This window comes from Raphanus sativus, chromosome 5, assembly GCF_000801105.2.
Source record: "Raphanus sativus cultivar WK10039 chromosome 5, ASM80110v3, whole genome shotgun sequence".
Lineage (NCBI taxonomy): Eukaryota > Viridiplantae > Streptophyta > Magnoliopsida > Brassicales > Brassicaceae > Raphanus > Raphanus sativus.
Window position 1 is genome coordinate 7249781 of NC_079515.1, and position 18236 is coordinate 7268016.

The 18236-nt window shown below is 32.4% G+C and overlaps 3 protein-coding genes across 3 annotated transcripts; 2 read left to right on the forward strand and 1 right to left on the reverse strand.

Moving 5' to 3' along the window:
• Window positions 1–748: 748 nt before the first annotated feature.
• LOC108863578 (purple acid phosphatase 17) lies at window positions 749–2297 on the forward strand. Its single transcript, XM_018638044.2, has 3 exons — window positions 749–1271; window positions 1386–1542; window positions 1630–2297. Exons 1-3 carry the CDS (start codon window positions 1080–1082, stop codon window positions 2283–2285), a joined length of 1005 nt encoding a protein of 334 aa, XP_018493546.1. The 5' UTR covers window positions 749–1079; the 3' UTR covers window positions 2286–2297.
• Window positions 2298–2391: 94 nt separating this feature from the next.
• Window positions 2392–4107, reverse strand: LOC108863577 (UV-B-induced protein At3g17800, chloroplastic). Its single transcript, XM_018638043.2, has 3 exons — window positions 3807–4107; window positions 3411–3709; window positions 2392–3287 (listed from the first exon to the last, which is right to left on the reverse strand). The coding sequence occupies exons 1-3, from the start codon at window positions 3948–3950 to the stop codon at window positions 2471–2473; spliced, it is 1260 nt and encodes a 419-aa protein (XP_018493545.1). The 5' UTR covers window positions 3951–4107; the 3' UTR covers window positions 2392–2470.
• Window positions 4108–5815: 1708 nt separating this feature from the next.
• On the forward strand, window positions 5816–7987 carry LOC108835351 (dihydropyrimidine dehydrogenase (NADP(+)), chloroplastic). Its single transcript, XM_057010174.1, has 7 exons — window positions 5816–6222; window positions 6349–6612; window positions 6701–6871; window positions 6969–7081; window positions 7177–7363; window positions 7450–7559; window positions 7643–7987. Exons 1-7 carry the CDS (start codon window positions 5941–5943, stop codon window positions 7797–7799), a joined length of 1284 nt encoding a protein of 427 aa, XP_056866154.1. The 5' UTR covers window positions 5816–5940; the 3' UTR covers window positions 7800–7987.
• The last annotated feature ends 10249 nt before the right edge of the window (window positions 7988–18236 follow it).

Sequence of the window (18236 nt, forward strand, 5' to 3'; positions counted from 1 at the left end):
TATGTCCGGAAACTTGACATATACAAGAAACCTAGATCACTTTTTACCATAAACCCCCCGAGACAAGTCAGTTAAAATTGAAACAAACTCGAAAGGATTTGATGTCTAGGACCAACAGAGAAGCGGCCACTTACGTATTGGACTAGACCAAAACAACCGTCACCGATCACTAGGCCTACGATTCTTACAACCCGACCCCTTTTTAACATTTTTTTAATCTTGAATAAACAATGGATGTAAACATTAGCCTTAAACCCTTAACGAAAGAACAGTAGTGGGAGTGGATATTCTACATTGAGAATAAACTATTACACTACGTGTTAACATACAATTGGTAAAAAAGCGGCTTTGTCTGCTGTTAGAGCTTGTCTGAAAGTGAAGTATGTGGTCCAATAGCAATACCATCTCGTGACACAATCTTATTTCTGCGACAATTAAAAACTCAATCCTAAGTTCCTAACTCAATCGTATGATTGATCACATAATGCTGCCCCTAATGTTCTCTAAATAAATAATAGATGAACTGATCATCTATAATAATCAAAATCCTTTAAAAGGAAACCAAGTAGGCAGCGAGTCGTTTTTGAATTTTCCTCTATATCTTCTTTTGTTATGTTTACTGAGAACTCAAAACCAGCAAAATTTATTAATTAATATTTACTAAAAGATTGTCTATATGTTTATTAATAGAATTTGAATATTTTTCCAAACAAAGCCAAATCCCTGAGATTCAGAACAAAAAAAAAATTGAGAGGTGGTGGATGTCAGAATCTGAGAGAGCAGAGGAGGAGAAAATAAAAATAAAAGATGCGGCCACTGGTTGGAATATCCTTCAGCATCTTCTGACCGCACCTTTTTTCAATTAACCTTTAATATATTTTTTCGGTTTTAAAAAGCATTTCTTCTCCCTCCCTCCCTCCCTCCTTCCTCATCAATCATCACCATTCTCCCTTCTCTTCATTGCTTCGCATCTCAACCAAACTCCTCTCTATTTCTCCGCACAATAACAATATATTAGAGATAGAGAAAGACAGATTTGTATAACATACACCGTAAGCGTTACAAACGAACAACTAAACATGAATTCTCGTCGTTCGTTAACATCCGCTACGGTGGCGACTCTGTATTCTCTATTGTATATCTGCACCACCACGAACGGTGAGCTTCCGAGATTTATCGAGCCGGCGAAGAGCGACGGTTCCGTTAATTTTATAACCATCGGAGACTGGGGTCGCCGTGGCGACTTCAACCAGTCTAAAGTAGCTTATCAGGTACGGGGCCCATTTCATTACCGTAACTGAAACTTCTTTGTAACTTCCGTCCTCGTACATTAATAACAATTGCTTTTTTCTAACTAAACATTTTTAAATTAATTTTTATTACAGATGGGAAGAGTAGGAGAAAAGATAGGTTTAGATTTCGTGGTATCTACGGGAGATAACTTCTACGACAATGGATTGTTTAGTGAATACGATCCCAACTTCAAAGAATCTTTCTCTGATATCTACACTGCTCCAAGTCTCCAGAAACAGTGGTACAGTGGTATATATATTCACAAACCTTTTGTTACATTCTTGTTTTCTAACCAAAAATCTTTGTATTAAACTGAAAAAACAATATCGATTGCAGTCTTGGGGAACCATGATTACAGAGGTGATTCAGAAGCTCAGCTAAGCTCTGTTCTCAGAGAAATCGACAGCCGTTGGATCTGTCTCCGATCATTCGTCGTGGACGCAGAGTTAGTCGAGATCTTCTTCGTCGACACCACTCCTTTCGTTAAAGAATACTACACAGAAGAAGACGGTCACACGTACGACTGGCGCGCGGTCCCATCTCGCAACTCTTACGTCAAGTCTCTCCTCCGTGACCTCCAGGCTTCCTTAAAGAGATCCAAGGCCACGTGGAAGATCGCCGTTGGTCATCATGCGATGAGAAGCATCGGTCACCATGGAGACACTAAAGAGCTCGTCGAGGAGCTTCTTCCGATAATGAAAGAGAACGGTGTCGATCTTTATATGAACGGACACGACCATTGTCTCGAACATATCAGCGACGAAGACAGCCCTATTCAGTTTCTAACGAGCGGTGCTGGTTCCAAGGCTTGGAGAGGAGATCTTGACCCGACGACCAACGATCCCAAGTCTGTGAGATTCTATTACGATGGTCAAGGGTTCATGTCTGCTAGATTCACTCCCTCAGATGCAGAGATTGTCTTCTACAATGTCTTTGGTGAGGTTTTGCACAGATGGGTTACTTCTAAACAGCTTCTTCATTCCTCTGTTTGAATCCAAATCTGGTTCGTTTATAATTTTTTGTAACATAACATTTAAGATCTTAAAGTTTTAGCATCCCCTATCACTCCTTAGCTAATAGCTTGTTACAATCAAAACATTATTATAAAAAAGTAATGATTCCCTTAATAGTTAAAGTCATTTGTATTACAAGAGTACATGCACCATTATTTTTTTTCTTAGTTCAGTACAAAGTGGTACCTTGCATCTACATGGCTCTCAACATCCCAAAGAAACGAACCGAAAGTCACAGCCTCCAAAACAAGCCTCTTCATTCCACCGAAGCTGATCTTAATCTGCTCGTCCTTAGACGAATCAACCGTGCCGTCAGGAGCTATCACAATCTCAGGCTTACCAAACAAGGCCTCGGTGTGCTTCTCAATGATCCCAACCGCTTCTCTCGTTCTAATGGTAGCGTATCTCTGAAGCGTCTCGCTATCGAACGACATCACGTACGTCCTCAACCTTGACGGTTTAATCTCGCTACCAAACCCTTTAGCACTAACCCCACCCGCAAACGAGCCCACCTCGGGGTGAGACGACACAGCCTGAAACGTCATGTTCTCCGGCTGCTCGACGCTTGTTTCACCATCGTCCAACCCACCACCGCCGCCTGGGAGAATCTTCATGGACTTCTCGAGCTGGAACCTCTGGTCCACCCGCTTCAAGAAGTATCCGTACATGACGGAGGCCGCGTAGACTTGACCGACTCTGAGCTTGCTTATCTGCGCGACGGAAGCAAGGTCGCCCATCCTGGGGCCGAGGATTAAGGCTAGATGGTTGTGGATCATCTCGTACATCTCGGGGGAGTGAAGTTTCTCGAGTTTTTCTACTTTGGTCGGCCAAGTATCGACACGACCAGATGGATCTGATGACGATGGGGTTACTGAAGGTACGAGTGAGACGTTAGCTTCCATGAACTTTTGAACCACCAATGCGTATAGAATCTCTTCCAGTGTCCTTCGTCTCTCGTTCTCTTTCAACTCAGCGATTCTCCTACACAACAAAAAAAGAAAAAAAATGGTCATGATGTTATCATTATTAAACATACACAAAGCCTCAACATCACGTCTCTATCACTTATTGGTTAGATAAAGATCGAGAGTGAAGGGTGTAAACCTGTAGAGAACTATGTCGGTTCCGGGTAGGGACGATGCATCTTTGTTCTGTCCCTCCTCGGAGTCACGATCAGTCTGGAGCTGATCGAGCTGCTGTTCAACAGCGGCGGGGACGAGATGAGGATGGGTGAGCAGAATCTGAGACAGGAACTGACCAGCAGGAGACTTCAGCTGAAGCGGGGCGATGGGTTTAGCAGCAGAGGAGGAGGCGTCATCATTAGATGCCGAAGCTCTAACCGCAAAACTTCTCCGAGTTGTTGAGCTTTGCAACGGTCTTGAGAATCTAGCAAACGCGTTTTGCTGCAAGCAGATGCAAAAATAAAAAAAAACTAATTAAAACGAATTTTGATTATTTAATTAAGTGAATCGAATCAAGAGTAAGAGATTCGAGACATGCCTTGAAACGAAGTTGACGTCCAGGACCAGAACTCGTGATCCCAAGGCCACTGGCTGTGAGGAACATAGATCCAGCACCGTTGTCGGGAGTTTGACGCGGTAAGACGGAAGATCGGATCAAACTCGCGGTCGCGGCGGCGTCCATGTTTTACCACTGGAACGTTTGGTCGGAGAGAAGAGATAAGAATAAAACTCTGGAAAGAGAGCAACGATGGAGCAGGTAGAGAAAGTTCGAGAATGGCGAGCTGATCTAATATTCTTAGTTGGAAATTAGACTTTTTTGGTTTGGTTCTTTGACAATAATGCGAGTCTGATCCGATTATTTATATTATTATAAAAATTAAATAACTCGGGAAAATCTATTATTTTAAAAAATTTACAATTTTTGTGACCATCAAAATTATACGATGCCGTGGTTATTGTACAACCGTGGATGTACAATACAGATATTCTCATACAGCAGTTATCGTCATTCATATCAATTTTTTAAAAAATCTCGATAGTTTAAAAAAATGTTTAAGTTTCATAATTAAGTGGAGAGCTTGTTCTAAAATTATGGGGTGATTCGGTTTACTAATTTGGTGTCTAAGCTTGGACAATGTTCTCACGTTTGCTAGACAATACTAGAGGAGTCTATGGTTTTCTAATGTATACTTTTAGACCTGTTTACTAATCTTTTTAGCATCTCTAGTCCATCTAGGCAAACTAAACGAGAAGAGTCAAATACTGCAAGGGGAATTGAAAACGATGAGAACCACCAGCAGGCTTCTGTGTCCATTTCCACTTACGTGTTGGAATACTCCTCACGTTTTGTCTGATTATTACTACTCTCTTTATGCAAAACTTAACGAGAAAAAATACAGAGACAAATTTAAGCAAAAAAAAAAAAAAAAGAGTCAAATTAACAAAGGAGTGGAAACGTCTGAGAGCCACCAACTAGCTTCTGTGTCAATTCCCACTTACACGTGTTGGATCACTCCTCAGTTTTTGTCGAATTGTGACGTATGGGCTACTGGGTCCACTAGTCCATTAGATATTCTCTCTGGGCCCATAAGCTTTGCCCAGAGCCTTTAGCCTCACGTTGGTTCGATTCCGTTACGTGTTCGCAACTTACACAGATCTTTATTCGGCGCATATCCATATCCATCTTTCTTTCAAAGTTTTATCCACTCGGTTGATGAGAAAAAAGTTGAATAAGAGCATGCCCATTAGGGGTTCATGGGTGGGGTTCACACCCTTCCCAAAAAAAAAAATAATAAAATATATGAATAGTGATGAACCCCTCTCTCCTAAAGTTCTTTGGGATGAACCCCTCTCTCATGAAGTTCGTCACTGTAGCGCGGGCCCCACGTGTCGTGGTGGCCCGCGATTGGTCTATCTCTTTTTTTTTTTTTTTTTTTTTTTTTAAAGAAAATCAAAAGAAAAATGGAAAAAGTTTAATAATAAAAAACTAAAAGGATGAACCCCAAGAGGGGTTCATTGATGGGGGTGCTCTAAGATACGGAAATGATTCGTTACGTTAATTTTGAATAATTAAACTACGATTAGGCCTTGATTGGTAGAGCATTAGCATTAGCATTATACTCCTTATTATCCAATCAACATTGATAATAAAAGCATTTAGAAAAGCATTTACATGATGCTAATGCTCTCCAAATGCTCTTTGCTCAATGCTCTCATATAAAGCTTTTGGAAGAGCATTTGCATTTAGAATATATATAAATTCAAAAATAATTTTATATAATTAATTTATATATGTTTAATAATATAAAAGTTATGTTTATAATAAAAAATGATATTTTCAAAAGAACTAAAAGTTGTGATTAATTATTATTATTTTTTAAATAACAATATTTCACATTTAAAATATAATAAAATTTATATAATTACACATATCATTCATTATTTTTAATAAAAAAATAACATAATATATATTTATATCTTAAGGAACATGGGATTACTACATTATCTGTCTCAATTAATTAATTAATCTACTTCAGTTATTTCCACATGGGCAAGACAAGTCGGAACCGACCAATTACAATTAGAACATTTGATCTTACACTTTCTCCCTCTTGTCAGCTTCTTCTTCTACCTCTATTGAATTCGTTCGTAGCTTCCGTCAGAACTCACCAATGGCATCCATGAGTTTCGCCTTGACTCGCTTCTCTGGGCTCTCTTCTAAAACCACCTTATCACCCGACTTCGATCACTCCTCTCGCCGCCGGAACATTCTACCTCCGAACAGAGTTGGACTTAAGATCTCTTCCTCTTCCTCTGAGCCTGATCTAAGTGTCACCGTAAACGGTCTAAAAATGCCGAATCCTTTCGTGATCGGGTCGGGTCCACCCGGTACCAACTACACCGTCATGAAGAGAGCCTTCGACGAAGGCTGGGGTGGCGTCATCGCCAAAACCGTAAGCTTACTATTGAACCTGTTTCTGTCTCACGTGATCGTTGACTAGAGATTGCAATTGAATTTTAGTTTCAGAAGTAATCATTTCACCAGAGTGTTGTGATTTGGATGTTTTTTTTTTTAAAAGGTGTCACTAGATGCATCCAAAGTAATCAACGTAACGCCTCGATACGCTCGGCTAAAAACCGGATCCAACGGGTCAGCCAAAGCAGATGTGATCGGGTGGCAGAACATAGAACTCATCAGTGACCGACCTCTCGAAACCATGCTCAAAGAGTTCAAACAGCTCAAGCAAGAGTACCCTGATCGTATCCTCATCGCTTCCATCATGGAGGAATACAGCAAAACCGGCTGGGAAGAGCTTATCGACCGCGTTGAGCAAACCGGTGTTGTGAGTTTTTTTTTTGAGTTTCCCTCCCCCGCCAAACACAACAGATTCTTAGTTAATATGTTTAATGAGAGTGATTGTGTTTGTATAGGATGCTTTGGAGATCAACTTCTCGTGTCCTCATGGTATGCCAGAGCGCAGAATGGGAGCTGCTGTGGGACAAGACTGTGCGCTTCTTGAAGAGGTTTGCGGTTGGATTAATGCTAAAGCTACTGTTCCTGTTTGGGCTAAGATGACTCCTAATATCACTGACATAACTGAGGTGTGTGTGTCACTATTCAAATTAGTGTTATTATTGCTACCATTTTAGCTGTTTTTTTGTAAATGTCTTATTCTTTTTCATTTTTTTTTTTAAATAGCCGGCTAGGGTATCTTTAAAATCCGGATGTGAGGGCATTTCAGCGATCAATACAATCATGAGTGTGATGGGAATTGATCTGAAGACACTGCATCCGGAGCCATGCGTTGAAGGGTTAGTGAATAGCATACTTATGATGTCAATAGTTTAGCAGCAACTCTTGTATTGGGATAAATGAGGATTTTGCTAATGTTGTTACTGTTTTGCAGTTACTCAACTCCGGGAGGCTACTCTTATAAGGCTGTTCGACCAATCGCGCTTGCGAAAGTGATGAACATTGCGCAAATGATCAAGTCTGAGTTCGGTGAGAAAGATTGCTCGCTTTCTGGTATTGGAGGTGTTGAAACTGGCTATGACGCAGCTGAGTTCATTCTGCTAGGATCAAATACTGTTCAGGTGACTAAACTCAAACACTACCATCACTTTTTTTTTTTCTTTTAGACTGCTCCTATAGAAACTCAGTAATTGCTTTGGGTGTGAAGGTATGCACTGGTGTGATGGTGCATGGCTATGGTCATGTGAAAACCCTATGCGCCGAGCTTCAAGATTTCATGAAACAACACAACTTCTCGACAATAGAAGACTTCAGAGGGTATGTGGCAACTTATTTTTTCATATCTTTTATTCATCATTCTTGATGTTGCTTACTTGTTTGCTTGCTCGCTCTTGGCACAGGCATTCGCTTCAGTACTTTACAACACACACGGATTTAGTCAGGAGACAGAAAGAAGCTATTGAGCAGAGAAAAGCCGAGAGGAGAGGCTTGAAATCTGATAAAGATTGGACCGGAGACGGGTTCGTGAAGGAGACTGAAAGTATGGTTTCTAACTAACTTTCTCAAGTTGCAACAACCATATCGCAAAGGCTTCTTCTTTACTTTCGTTTTACATCGCTTTCTTAAGGTTGACTTGAAAAGAAAAAAAAACTTTCATTGTATCTTATTTTCTTCTCGTTTGGTATCATTTGTATATTATGTACTATGTGATCAATGTCTGATGTATGATCTATTCGCTGCCACCACTTCTTTGTTCTTTCACATCATCGCTTAATGTTTAGCCGATAGTAAATGGATTGTTAAAAACAAAAGGATCTGATTGGCAAAATATCTAAAGTTTTAATCTTTCGAAAATCTAGCCAAATAGTAAAACTGAAGTAGGACATTGACCTTTTATCTTAGATGTGTTGGAAGTAGGACATTGACCTTTTATCTTAGATGTGTTTTAATCCAGGTAATCAACAATGCATAGCATTTGGAAATTGGCAAATTGCTACTCATTATTTCCGTGTTTCATTTCTGATACAAAGTTTTCATGGAAGAAGACCTTTAAAAATAATACTAGCATCATTTAACATTTTCCATAAGTTAATATTACTACTTGAAAAAGTATTATGTGATTTTAGTTTTTTCTGTTATTGAACAACTTTGTTATATTCTATATTCTTAATTCTATAAAATTGTGTTAATTTGAAATCTCAATTGTGTATTCAAAATTTTAAATGTTACAAGATTTGGTACTTTTAACGATTTTAATTATCTCATAATTTATGTTCTCTTAGTAGGTTTCGGCATTCGGATAAATAAAATAAAACAATACATATTGTCGTTATATCGATACTTGTTAAATATCAAACGAGAACCATCACGACAACTAGGGTGTTCTAACAATCTTGATGAAAACAAAACTGAACAGTAACTGTTTGTTTTGTGCTCTCGCTAATTCTTTCTATGAGGATATTTCTTTGTGATATTGGATGTCCATCTTCAGTAATTGCCTTTATTTTTGACTTTAAAAAAGAGTACTCTAAAAATAGAAAATAGTTTTGCTATTTCAAGTATATTTTTCGATTGGTTTATGAATTTATTATACAACTAGATTTTGACCCGCGCTTCGAAAGCGCGGGTATTATTTTTCACTTTTATGAAATATATTATTTGTTTGTAATTATTGAATTTATTTATTTTAATAAAATTTTCTTTATAATAATTTCGACACATAGAGTGTCTCTAATAAACTATATATTTCTCTAGTTTTGTTTTATTCGCTCTTCAATCAACATATTTATTTGGCTTGTTGTTAAAATAAATGATTATAGACTTTGATCTCTACACCTCCGCGGATGTATATTTTAAAAAATATGATGATATTTGTTTTTCATGTAATTATAAGGGTTTGGCAAAATGAATCCGAGGAACAGAACTGATACCAATCAGTAAATATAGTACCAAACCTGAACATAAATTGATTAAATATTCAAATTATTCAAAACTGTTAGTTAGAGAACCGAATCGGATCCGAACCGAAGTATTCGTGTACCTGAATTTATCTAAAAATAGATTTATATATTTATATATTAATTATTTTTATATTTAACGTATATAAAACATCAAGAATGATACCTTTAAATTGGTTTAAAATACTTAAAAATATATATAAATAGTCAAAAACAAATATCTGAAATAGTTAAAGTATATTCAAATCACCAAAAATACTTAAAATAATTATTGATTTCGTATCCAAATTTTTAAATCAAACCAATTGATATGTTAAGCTTAGGTATTCTGACATATGTTACTTAAATTTATAGGTAACATATTACTTTATTTATAGATTTTGAGAAATTTTAAATATATAGTGATTTAAAACTTTAAAAATAATTTAAATATGTTATCCAAACCCAAACCAAACCCGTAAAGATCCGAATCAAACTCAAACAAAAATTTAGAAACATCCTAATAGGACTGAAATCTTTGACCTCGAAAACTCGAAACGCAAACTGATCAGAATCAAACCCGTATGGATGTCTGAAAACCCATCCTTAGTCATTATTATATATCGTATAATTTCATCATATAATTAATCGTATTTTATATGTACCATCATATAACTAATCATATAATTAATAGTATTTAATATGTATCATCATATAAATAATTACATATATTATATTTTAAAAATTTAATATGAAATATAAAAACCATAATTTGAGTTGGTATTTCAAATTGGGCTTTGTATTGTATTTTTCTTATATATATTGACAATATTATTTTATAATGGACTTAATAACTTAAGCCCATTACTTTTTCTATTTAATACTACTATCTTTGTTTCCAAACAAATTTTTTTTTAAAAGACTACAATCCATGTTTCCAAACACACCAATTTTTTTTAATACTCTTATCCAAGTATCCAAACACACCGAATTTGTACTTCAGCTTTAATAAGATAGATGGTGTTTTAAATAGTACATTGATATTTTTATTTTTTAATAAATACTTCATTTTTATTATTTTTCAAAATAATATTAGCTATAGTTAATTGAAATATATAGAACTATGAACTCTCTATATTGTTTATATTGTGTAAGACAAACTAAAAGCGACACAATTAAAAATATTAATATTGCATAACACCAGTCAATATGTTTTATCGATAGTCAGCTAAATATTGAATATATTTCTAGATAAAACATCAAATTTATTTACTTTAACATTCATGGTGTGACTTTAACATCTTTTTCTATATATAATATTTTATAAAACACTATTGTCGTTATGTTTTAAAAATTTGAAGTTTTCCAGTTGTAGTGACTCTTGATAGTGCGACATATAATTGTAAGACTGGACTTGACAAATAGACAAACTTTTTAAGCTTTGACCTTCACTCTGGTTGATAGTCATTTCATAGAACACTCTTATAGAAAATTGAAGTCTTTTCATTTTGAAAGGTCATCTTGCATACGTCGGTATGAGACTTATTCTAGGAATACAAATCTGTTTTTCCACATAACTTCCGGTTAGGATTTCGGCTTCAATATTCATGTTGTATAGGCGAGTTATTCATAACATTATTCTATTGGAAAGTCTTCCTTTTTTATTTAAATTTCTTAATAGCATGACCTACAACAATCCATTGGAAAGTCGTTCTCTTTAATTTAAATTTCATAGTAGTATGATCTACAACAACATAACCAATTTTTATATGTTGATAAGAATAAACACACAGAATAATAATCACATATAAGCATAATAGTCACATTAACTTAGTCACAATAGCATAACAGCTGGACAAAATATCCGTAAATTTTGATTTTATCTGCTTCGATTTGAACCGAAATTCCAAATATATGTAATTCTACGAAGCAAAGAAAATACTTATATGCAATATCTGTAAGAAACGAAGCAAATCACAAAATACTAATATTATTAAGAATGAATATCTGATCTGATCTATTATATGAATACATATACATGTATGTAAAGACGTATATATATATATAATTTATATAAATATTATATTGTATATAAGTTTTATAGTACTTTTTAATAAATTTATTAAGTTATTTATTAGAATTTTAAAAGTAATAAATTTTGTTTTTGTAATAAAATGTTATTATTATTTTATATTATTTTTGGAATTTATGATTTATTTACTAATTTTAATTTATTTTTGCGGATCAAATCGGATATCCTGTCGAAAATCTAAAATTATCTGAATATCCAGAGTACCGAATATCCGTGTGGCTACAGATCAAATTGGATCAAATAATTGATTATTATAACAAAATGGATCGGATCAGAATATCTCCAGAAATCCGGATATCCGATTCATGTTCACCACTACATCTATATGTACAAACGGCTAAGTATAATTGTAACAATAACTAATGTATAACAGCATAATAATTATATTCTTTTTAGAAAAAGTTCAACATCAGTTTAATGTGAAGATCAGGATATCTAGTTATTTCCTCATGTGACACAAAAAAAAAAGATAACACGCGAAGATGTGAAAGAACATGCAAGAAAACTCACCGGATATTTTGTTTGCTCAATCGTGCAAAAAATTACTTTTTAAAACACAAATTATTTTATTATCTTCCTATATATTTTATTAATCATAAGATATTTTAACAAATGTCAAAATTTATAAGGAAAATTAATATCAAATAATATTTTACAATTATCTTTTTTGGATTTTGGAAAAGGAAAATTAGTATTAAATAAGTTATTTTACAAACTTCTCTTCTTTAAGATTTGTAAAAAGGAAATTTTCTAAATATTACTATTAAATAATTTTTAAAATTAAATTTTACAATTAAATATTTTTAAAATTAAATTTTACTATTAAATTAACAAAAATTATTTCTTCAATTTCTTTTAATTTTATTAGTATATATATTTTTAATCATGAGATATTATAAGAATATTATTAAGTATCTAAAAGAATATTTCTATAAGAATATCATTAAGTATTTTTTAAATTTTCTTTTTACTCTTAAATAATTTTAAAATTCGTTTTTGTTTTTATTCTTAGTATATATTGTTTTAATCATGATATATTCTAAAACATGTCGCATTATTAAAAAAGGAAATTACTATTAAATAATATTTTGTTTAAGATTTTTAAAATGGAAATTTACTATATAATTAATTTCACCAAAAATTGTTTTTATTATCTTATATATTTATTTTAAATGATGAAGTAGTTTAACACATATCACAATTTTAAATATATAAATGTCATGTGTCACAATCATGTTAATTAACAACTTTGAAGAACCAAGTTTCCTATTAAGTAATTTTAGAATATTATTAAGTATTTTTAAAATTTTCATTTTTACTATTAAATCAATTTTAAAATTAATTTATTTCAAAATTCGTTTTTTGTTATCTTAGTATATATATTTTATATCATTATAAATTTTAACCTCTTTAAAAATATTAAAAAAAAATTACTATCAAATAATTATTTGCAGCTATGTTTTGTTTAAGATTTTAAAATGGAAAATTACTATTAGATATACTTACAATTACTTTTTTAACAAAATTTGTTTTTGTTATTATCTTAATATATATTTTTAATTATAATATAGATTAACACATGTCGCAATCTTAAAAAAATTAATGACACGTGTCGCGATCATATTAATTAGTAACTTTGAAGAACCAAGCTTTATATAATAAGATCTTTAACTTTCAAAATATTAAAATTTTACCTATTCATTCTATTTTATAAAAATATACTACTGTATTATACTATTTATATAACTAAATCATTATTTTAATATTAAATTTATTAATATACATAATTATAAACTCGTAGTATTTAAATGTGTATAATTAGAATGCATAATTTTATTTTGGTGGAAAATTAAGACATAAAAAATGAGAGGTTATTTTGTAATGAAAAAGTTCCACTAAAAAAAGAGAGTGAAAATAGAGTTTTCCATGTTTTTTTTTTCATTTTTCTCCAAAAACCATATACAGTTAGTTACAAAAAAAAAACCATATACAGTTGCTTAAAAATAATCGTTTTCATCCGATATATCTTAAATTTCTGAAAGGTTTTAGAACTTTTCATTTCAAAAGTACAAAAAAAATATTATCTTCATTTTTATATGCAGATAGTTTACAAACCAATATTTTTTTGTTGTCAAGTGAGTCATGTCACATGCAAACGCAAGTGATACGGCATGTGATGTATACTCAGATATCAATACTCCGTAAATCAATGCACCACTCATATAATCTATCAAATTTTAGAAATAATAAATATATATTTTTATATAGATGTACATACTATCATATATGACTAGGGTGAGATCCGCGCCCTGCACGGGACGAGATAAACTTTTTTAAAAAAATTAAAGTTTGAAATGTTATTTTCCAACATTATGTATTTATAAAATTAAAAGAATACAATGTAGAAGTATTAAATTCTAATAAATATATTAAAATCGGGCAGTACATAAGATATTGAATTTTTTTTTTTGGAAATATGAAATGTTGTTTTCCTATTCTGAATAGATTATAGGGAATTATCTAGAATTTAGAAATACATATTTTTATAAAATGAAATATACTCTATATACATGATATATTTGGCGTTATTGCCATTATTATCATTCTTGAAGAATTTGGTCTATATGATAATTATGTTTTGTTGTGCCTTAATTCACAATTGTCTAAAATTATGAATAAATATTTTTTTAAATGTAAAAAAAATCATGTTACACTTAATTGGATAATGGCCTCTAATATATATATATATATGTATACTTCCACTGTTTTTATGTTTAATGTTAATACTTGTTCAGTCAATTATAAATGTTATTTACTTATATATATATATAATTTCAGGTTTATTTGAATTAAAAAGTAATTATGGGGAAAAGATATTATAAATTAAAGTTTAAAATTAAAAGATAACAGAATGAAAAACACCAAAATAAGAAAGTCTGAACTCATAATGGAAAACAACAAAACAAATTTAAACCATAGAATAAAATCCAAGATCGTAAGCAGCACATCCATACCAAATTCCTTAATAGTTATAGAAGGGAATCCTATTAAAACAATATAATTTAAGTTAGTATATTATGTAATGTCTATCTCACTATCAAATGGTATTACCTCTTTCTGAAAGACTGGATCTCTCGAACATCGTCGGGCTCGAATAAAATTCGAGCCAAATCCATCAATCGTTCTCACTTGGTTGAGCCCACCTGATCATGATAAAAAAAAGTGAACATCATAATAAATGTTTAAGATATTTGGACAACTATTTGAAAACATATATACTCGTAATCTCTAATGACTGATCTTATAACAAAATATATAGAAAGTGAAAATAATGCAGTAAATTTCGTATGCAAATCATGGAAAAACAAATCTAATTAGTTCTTAACTCACTCACTATTTAATATTTGTCAAAATTCAATTTCCATACGAGAAACAAATTTGGAAAATCTTCGTAAAAATTGATTAGAAATATGGAAAGTGGAAAGGCAGAGAATAATCAAAATTCGATTTCGAAATAAATATGGTCCCGAAATTAACTTCTTCCCTTTTATACATATGCGGACATGAAACTATGTATAAGAGACATACGAATATGCATGTCTGTCCAATGGCAATAGCCGTAATATCCTAAGGTGATTAAGCCTTCTTTCATAAAGGGTCTGAGAAGGAACCTCGTGCCGACACGTCGTCAAAATGGCAAACTCGAAAATATAGTACTCTTTAAAGGTTACTCTCTATTTTTGCTTCCATTTTAATACTAAGAGGATTATTTATGTGTCTTTTATTCCCAATACCAATAATGTAATATAAAATTGAACTTCACATTATATATGTTTTGGAAAACTAGCTTATTACATGTATGTCTTTAGTGAGTTCACTAATTTGTTTATGCATTGTATATTGAAAGTATGTTATGTCGATCAAAAATGTCAAATTTTAATAGTAAAAACCTTTTGATAGGTTAAAAAGTGGCAAATGTTGGATTACGTTTACATAGGTTTGTGAAATTAATGTCCATCCAATCATACTACACATGATGCAAGTGTGTTTTATCGTATTTGCAAATATCAGATACTTTAATTCACGAATACAATTTTTTCTCAAAATGTTGAGTTGAGTGTACAGTATTTGATCAATAATTTAATCTTTCTCAAACATTAAGTACATTTTTATTTCTCTTTTACAAATCCATCGTATGTATAGTTAGAAATTAGTTTCTATAATTTGATAAGAGAGGAATATGTATCAATCTGATTTCTGCCATCTGGCTGAAGTTGAGTCTGCGTATCAGTTCTATCGAAATAAGTTGGAATGAGAAAGAGCAGAGTCGATTTAACAATTCTTGACACCATTCGTGGAAATGACTAATCTGATTTCTAGTTCTTCTTATCCAACAGTGGGGTGTGTGTCTGGTATCATCACCCTTTACATTCCTGCAACCATGCATATTGAGGAGGAGGTTCGTCGAAATCTATCATTTGCAAGGGTAAAAATAAAAAGATTTGTCTTGAGAAAGTTAATTTGTCATAATTGTCGTGATCGTCAAAATGAGTTCGATCAACAGCGTGATCGGTTTAAAGAGATCTCATCAATGGCATGTGACGTATTGAGCATATACATCACCACAGTTGCTTCAGAATCATCCTTCCATATTGGAAACTGTGTGTTGAACAAGTATAGAAGTTCCCTTCTCTCTTCGAATGTTCGAGCATTGATTTGCGCAAGGAATTGGCTAAGGAGATTTGAGTCTTTAGACAGTAAATTCATTGAACATTTGAATTTGGTTATCTTTATACTTGAAATTTATAATCGAATTTGCTTAGGTGACGGAGTGGATTTTGAACCCTTGGAAGAAGTTGGAAAAGAAGTGAGGAAACAGGTCAAGTCTGAGTTCATGTGTGAGTCATTTGTTTCTAATCTCTATTGATACCTTATACATGGATTATTGCTCTGTAATTTAGTCTGAAGTGGAGTCTGACCTTTGTTGTAGAAAAGTATACTTTGTTGTAGAAACTGTATAGAAAGGTTAGAGATTTAACCATATGTATTAGGTTTGATGGTTAGTATCTGATGCTAAAGCTGGGGTTTTGGGTGCACTTTACTGGAGAATGATAAACTGATGGTGCCTTTAGTGTACTTTCATGTAGCCACTAGATGAATGATAATCACACATTATAATAAATCACTTGTTTTGTAGGGTTTATGGACTTGGAGGAAGATGGAGTAGAAGATAATTAGATAAGGAAGGAGCTTAGACTTATGTGTATTGCTTTTTATGAACTTATGTATGCAATTATTTATGGAGTTATGAACTTATGTAGGCAATTTTGCTATTTATGTGGTCTTTTGAACTTATATATTGTTCAATTATGAACTTATTTATGCAATTATAGATGGATTTTAATCTTATTAACTTGTATTTGTATTTATAGATCTATATATTGAAATTCAATTTTTTTTAAATGGTCTTTAATAGATTGAAGACAGCCCATATAAAAATGAGTGTTAATAGACATGGTCTTTAATGGATATAATCACTTTCTATCTATAAACTATAAATGGACAAACGGATATCAGCTAATGAACATGGACTTTCCCATCTGACAGTTCTACGTCTCCTCATGGTAGTTGAGTTTAGGAAAATCTATAAGTTATGAATGAATTATGTTGATCTATTTAAGGAACTTTATGGGAAATGAATTCATCGTTTCGAATAGATAATACTCATGTTAGTTGATAAAAAAAGAGGTTTCTATTTCTGAATGTTTCTACACAATTTGACATGATTTTTTTCTTTTGTTTTTAAATTATTTTCATTTTTATGCGCAAACTAAACTAATGAGGTTGAATCTACCATCAATTGTTGTTAAACTAGAGAGTTGTAGTTAATTTTATGGTTTTCATAATTCGAATGGATTGTATATTTTTCTGGTATGTGTTTAGATTTTATTGATCACATCTTAGATATAATTTTTAGTCAATTATGATTCATACTCTGCAACTAACGGAACACTTTGACTTATACAGTTAGTGGGTTGCTTCTGAATTTCAATTTATCTGTGTATGTGTATGTTTGTCGTTAAACATGTTTTTGTCATCACATTAGAGTATAGACTTTGAGGTTTTATGGAAGTCCTATTGATATTTTCGGTTTTGTAAGCTAGGACATTGATTGCAAGTACAACCACTTATGAACCTTGGAAAAGTTTTTGAACAATTAAGAAGCATGATGTTTTGACATGACGAATGGAACCAAAAATATTCTTCCATGTGTTTGAATTCCATCAGCTTGAGTTTATTTGTAAATGCTTATGTATAAAAATGACAAAAATTGTTAACACTACTTAAAAAGAAAGGTTTCTAGTTGTATACGTAATACAGTATATATCAATCTTCTAGTTTCTCTGTACGATTCAATTATTAAGATGCATGATTGATTCCATGCAAGTTGGTTGGTTACAAGGTCATGTCTATTTAAACACATCAGGTTAATCCGAAGAGCAAAACAGGGCAACGAGAATGGGCTTTATGTCAAATCGAACGAGAAAGAAAACTTAACATACGCTAAAGACAAAAGTGTCCACAACTTGATTCATCAGATTAATTGATTATACTTTTATAGCCATATTTATACAAAACTCATGTCATTTCGTATCTAACTAAACTACGTTTACGTGTTCATCAACAATTATATTTTTTTCTGATTTACTCATCTTCGAAGTATATCATAATCAGGTTTGTACTAAAAGACAAATGATACGAAGATCAAGAAACTTCTTAGTTTATGCGAATTGCACTCGTTTCATCTTCCTTATGAAAAGATCGTTCATGAATTAACTCAGTAGTACAAACACTTTTTCCTTCCAGTTCACCGTATTGCACAAGTTGTAACGCATAGAAGAGAACTAGTTTACGTATGGTAAACTCCTTTCGCCTGTTCATAACAGAGAAACGCTTAAAACAATA

Excerpts from the sequence above, each read along its gene's own strand:
- LOC108863578 (XM_018638044.2), top strand. The coding sequence starts at position 1,080 with ATGAATTCTCGTCGTTCGTTAACATCCGCTACGGTGGCGACTCTGTAT. Across the intron at positions 1,272-1,385 it reads AGTCTAAAGTAGCTTATCAG|ATGGGAAGAGTAGGAGAAAA; the intron begins GTACGGGGCCCA and ends TTTTTATTACAG. Across the intron at positions 1,543-1,629 it reads CCAGAAACAGTGGTACAGTG|TCTTGGGGAACCATGATTAC; the intron begins GTATATATATTC and ends TATCGATTGCAG.
- LOC108863577 (XM_018638043.2), bottom strand. The coding sequence starts at position 3,950 with ATGGACGCCGCCGCGACCGCGAGTTTGATCCGATCTTCCGTCTTACCG. Across the intron at positions 3,710-3,806 it reads GACGTCAACTTCGTTTCAAG|CAAAACGCGTTTGCTAGATT; the intron begins GCATGTCTCGAA and ends ATCTGCTTGCAG. Across the intron at positions 3,288-3,410 it reads ACCGACATAGTTCTCTACAG|GAGAATCGCTGAGTTGAAAG; the intron begins GTTTACACCCTT and ends TTTGTTGTGTAG.
- LOC108835351 (XM_057010174.1), top strand. The coding sequence starts at position 5,941 with ATGGCATCCATGAGTTTCGCCTTGACTCGCTTCTCTGGGCTCTCTTCT. Across the intron at positions 6,872-6,968 it reads ATATCACTGACATAACTGAG|CCGGCTAGGGTATCTTTAAA; the intron begins GTGTGTGTGTCA and ends TTTTTTAAATAG. Across the intron at positions 7,560-7,642 it reads ACAATAGAAGACTTCAGAGG|GCATTCGCTTCAGTACTTTA; the intron begins GTATGTGGCAAC and ends CTCTTGGCACAG.